The 2,964-nt window shown below is 43.8% G+C and overlaps 2 protein-coding genes across 2 annotated transcripts; both read right to left on the bottom strand.

Moving 5' to 3' along the window:
• Positions 1-407: 407 nt before the first annotated feature.
• On the bottom strand, positions 408-881 carry N7478_003773 (uncharacterized protein; the record flags this gene model as incomplete). The annotated part of the gene is made up of 1 exon (XM_056919987.1): positions 408-881. The coding sequence occupies one exon, from the start codon at positions 879-881 to the stop codon at positions 408-410; it is 474 nt and encodes a 157-aa protein (XP_056783145.1).
• Positions 882-1,810: 929 nt separating this feature from the next.
• On the bottom strand, positions 1,811-2,964 carry N7478_003772 (thioesterase family protein; the record flags this gene model as incomplete). The annotated part of the gene is made up of 2 exons (XM_056919986.1): positions 1,811-2,736; positions 2,847-2,964. The coding sequence occupies 2 exons, from the start codon at positions 2,962-2,964 to the stop codon at positions 1,811-1,813; spliced, it is 1,044 nt and encodes a 347-aa protein (XP_056783144.1).

The raw sequence follows: 2,964 nt of genomic DNA, 5'->3' as shown, positions 1-2,964 counted from the left end.
TGCTTGAATGTAAGTCAAATACCGATCTAAGTTATGTTAAATCCCGAAGGTTTATTGTTCTTAGAAGTAGTTTATAACATCAATTTGTTTGCAAGTTTGTAAACGCCAAATAAAACATCAGGGATCATTAATTCAGATTGATGGGACTAGATATGTTACAAAGTAACCAACCAGGCATAATCAAACTCTCCAGTGGTTAAATACTCGTAATGCAACCTTGAGAGACTTTGATTTTGTTTTCTTCGTGATTTTGCTTTTTAGAACCTTAGGCATGCAGCCAACGACCAAAGGGAAAAGTAGACGTGCTTTGCGATATACAGGATATCGTTGCCCAAGGGCTTTATCTATAGCTCTCTGCACTTCTTGAATTAAATTCCTCTCATCTATATTATTTTCGATGAGCCAATTTATAAATTGATGCTGACTTCTTCTTTCCAGCCTTTCACGCTGACTTTGTCTTTCCAATGGCGTTCTGCCAAATATCCCTGGGTACTTGACCTTTCATGAAGCAACATTTTCATAATGACCTCAGTCACATTTGCGAATGCTGTGATACTGAAGTCGGCTGGAGGACGGCTCCGAATGTTAAGAATCGATTGATAGGACGTTGTCTGAGGATGATTCGACGGGAAATCGCTCTCTGTGATCATTTCACTCCATGCAATGGATCTTGAACTTTTATCTCTGAATTCAAGAGCAGAATAATTGGAGGCTTTGCCCAATGTCCTTGAATACCATGGCGAGGGGAAATACTTGCAGTAAATAGAGGTTTTAGCGCCATTATATGCCCGAACAACGGGCAAAAAGCTTGTATCTTCAGAGTCCTCAAGGTTCCGCTCTGCGATATTTTGAGGTTGAGTCGCGATTTTTGATCTAAACATAGCAAAAGTCTATACGAGCCTATTTTCTTTGAGACAGCCTTTCAAAATACCGATTTTTTATTGGCACTCTGATACTGGCCTGTGGTGGATGAATTTATCAGATGAGGGGAATATATTGAATAAAAGAGTCGTTTTGAAGTCCAGTAAGTGTTCAGAATCGAGTAGGGCACTACTCTGGCTTTCGAAATGAATGTGAATTTACAAGCCCTTATCAGGGACACATAGAAGATTAATGGATGTTTAGCATAGAAAATTAAATTGGTCGAAAATATTGACAACCCTCAATTTGAGGAGAGTGCTGGATATCTAGGAAAGGGTTACGAGGAATTCTATCCAGACCATGCAAAAAACTGAGGGAATTGGTGATTGCCCAGATTCAGCCTAACTAAATTATTTATTGACTATCGTGAATTTGGTAGAATCCAGAATATCCCCCCACTAAGCTCTGTCGTTTTTGTTGAAACGAGCAAATAACAATCCCCCCCCCCGAAAGTGAATTTGAATCCTCCTACACATGTGTGTACCTTTTTGTGCGACCTTGACAGAATGTTCTCTTCTACTCACGAACAGGATATAAGATAGGTGATCACACATCTCTCGGGTTTTTAATCTACGATGATCTTGATGGATAGCCTAAGGAGCACATATAGCGAGAAGTATGCTGAAACGCTAAAATTAAGCGTTTTTATTTTTTTTACCGAATCTCAGGTTACAAGAAAGGGGTAATGAGACATCTTCCTCGGTTGATAGTAGTGTCTAAGCAATCATTAAGCAATATACATAACGGTGGCTAGTTGGAGGGGACGGTAGTGGCTGAGAAAGATACTAGGTTGACGTGCTTCATGATCAGAATATGCACACCTTCATTTCCTTATAAAGTGCTATGAGCTGGGATTCATCTAACTCAATCGACGATAAAGTCAGTAGTATTACAAGGAAGCCTTAGACTTTCCCTTCTTCCTAGTATTTCGCACAATGTTGAGAATCATCGCAACATGGTGACTCAATGTGATGATGTCCCCATTAGCATCTCGCACAAGAACCTCGAGATCGAACTTTCCATCTTTGATTTGCTTTGACGACACTCTAACAGCCAACCACTCAATTCCTTCGTCCGGAAGAGTCATCTTCACCTCCATATTCATCACGACAGTCGGAAACCACATCTCAGAGCGCCGCTGATCTTTTCCCCGGATTTCCTTCACATCAGAATCGTCAGACCGCTCAGGGGGCGCATTCAGAAGCTCACGCAGTGCCGGGGCCGCCAAGAAAGTGTGTATGTTGTATGGGAATGAATCTACCACGTATGCCAATGTGCTTTGAGTGATGGGTTCACCGCTAGTCAGCCGGATCCACATGTCCAGCACCCCGGGGCTTAACGGTTCTTTGCGAGGGATGTAAAACTGCCAATTGGCCAGTGATGGCATCATAGTCGCGTATAGCTTCGGTAGTTCCGACTTTACCCAAACTTCGTCGGCGCCATTGGTCTTCAAAGCCTCGAAATCAGATACGGATGGGAGTTCAGCAGCTTGCGTTACTTCATAACCTGTGGGCATTGAGATGCCAGGGAATGTGCGTAGATTTGTGTGAGTGGTGTAGGCAAGCACCACCCGTCGTGACACGAATTGATCGACCCATGGCGCTTGAGAAAGGAGGCCAACCTGCCAGAGTGTTAGGTGGAGGGTGGAGATTTGCTGACCAAGCTTGACATCCTCGATTATGAGAATGGCAGACCCAATTGACGCTCGGTTTGGAAACTCGAAATGTGCAGTCAATGTATCGGGCTGGTCACGTGAACCAAGGTGGATCTTCGCTGCTGCGAGCATACATGCAGATGTGTAACCGCCATTGGGGACTAGATTGGTCAAGGTCAGAAGAGTTGCTTAATTATTTGTCCGTCGCAGCGACATGGACAGTGATGCAGAGAGCGAGGACGGCAGAGAAAAGATGGAAGTGACTGATTACCTGTACCGACAGAGAAGGCTTTGCTGAGGTTAACTTGATACGCGTGAGAGCTCAGCTGCTCAATCTTTGTGGCTTCAAAGAAAGAAGGAGGGGCGCTAACGCCTTTGTCCGACGCCAT

The sequence above is a fragment of the Penicillium angulare genome, assembly GCF_028827245.1.
Source record: "Penicillium angulare strain IBT 27051 chromosome Unknown utg000003l_segment0_segment0, whole genome shotgun sequence".
In the NCBI taxonomy this organism is placed as follows: domain Eukaryota; kingdom Fungi; phylum Ascomycota; class Eurotiomycetes; order Eurotiales; family Aspergillaceae; genus Penicillium; species Penicillium angulare.
Note: the sequence above shows the minus strand (reverse complement) of the source record. Positions and strands in the feature narration are given on the sequence as shown.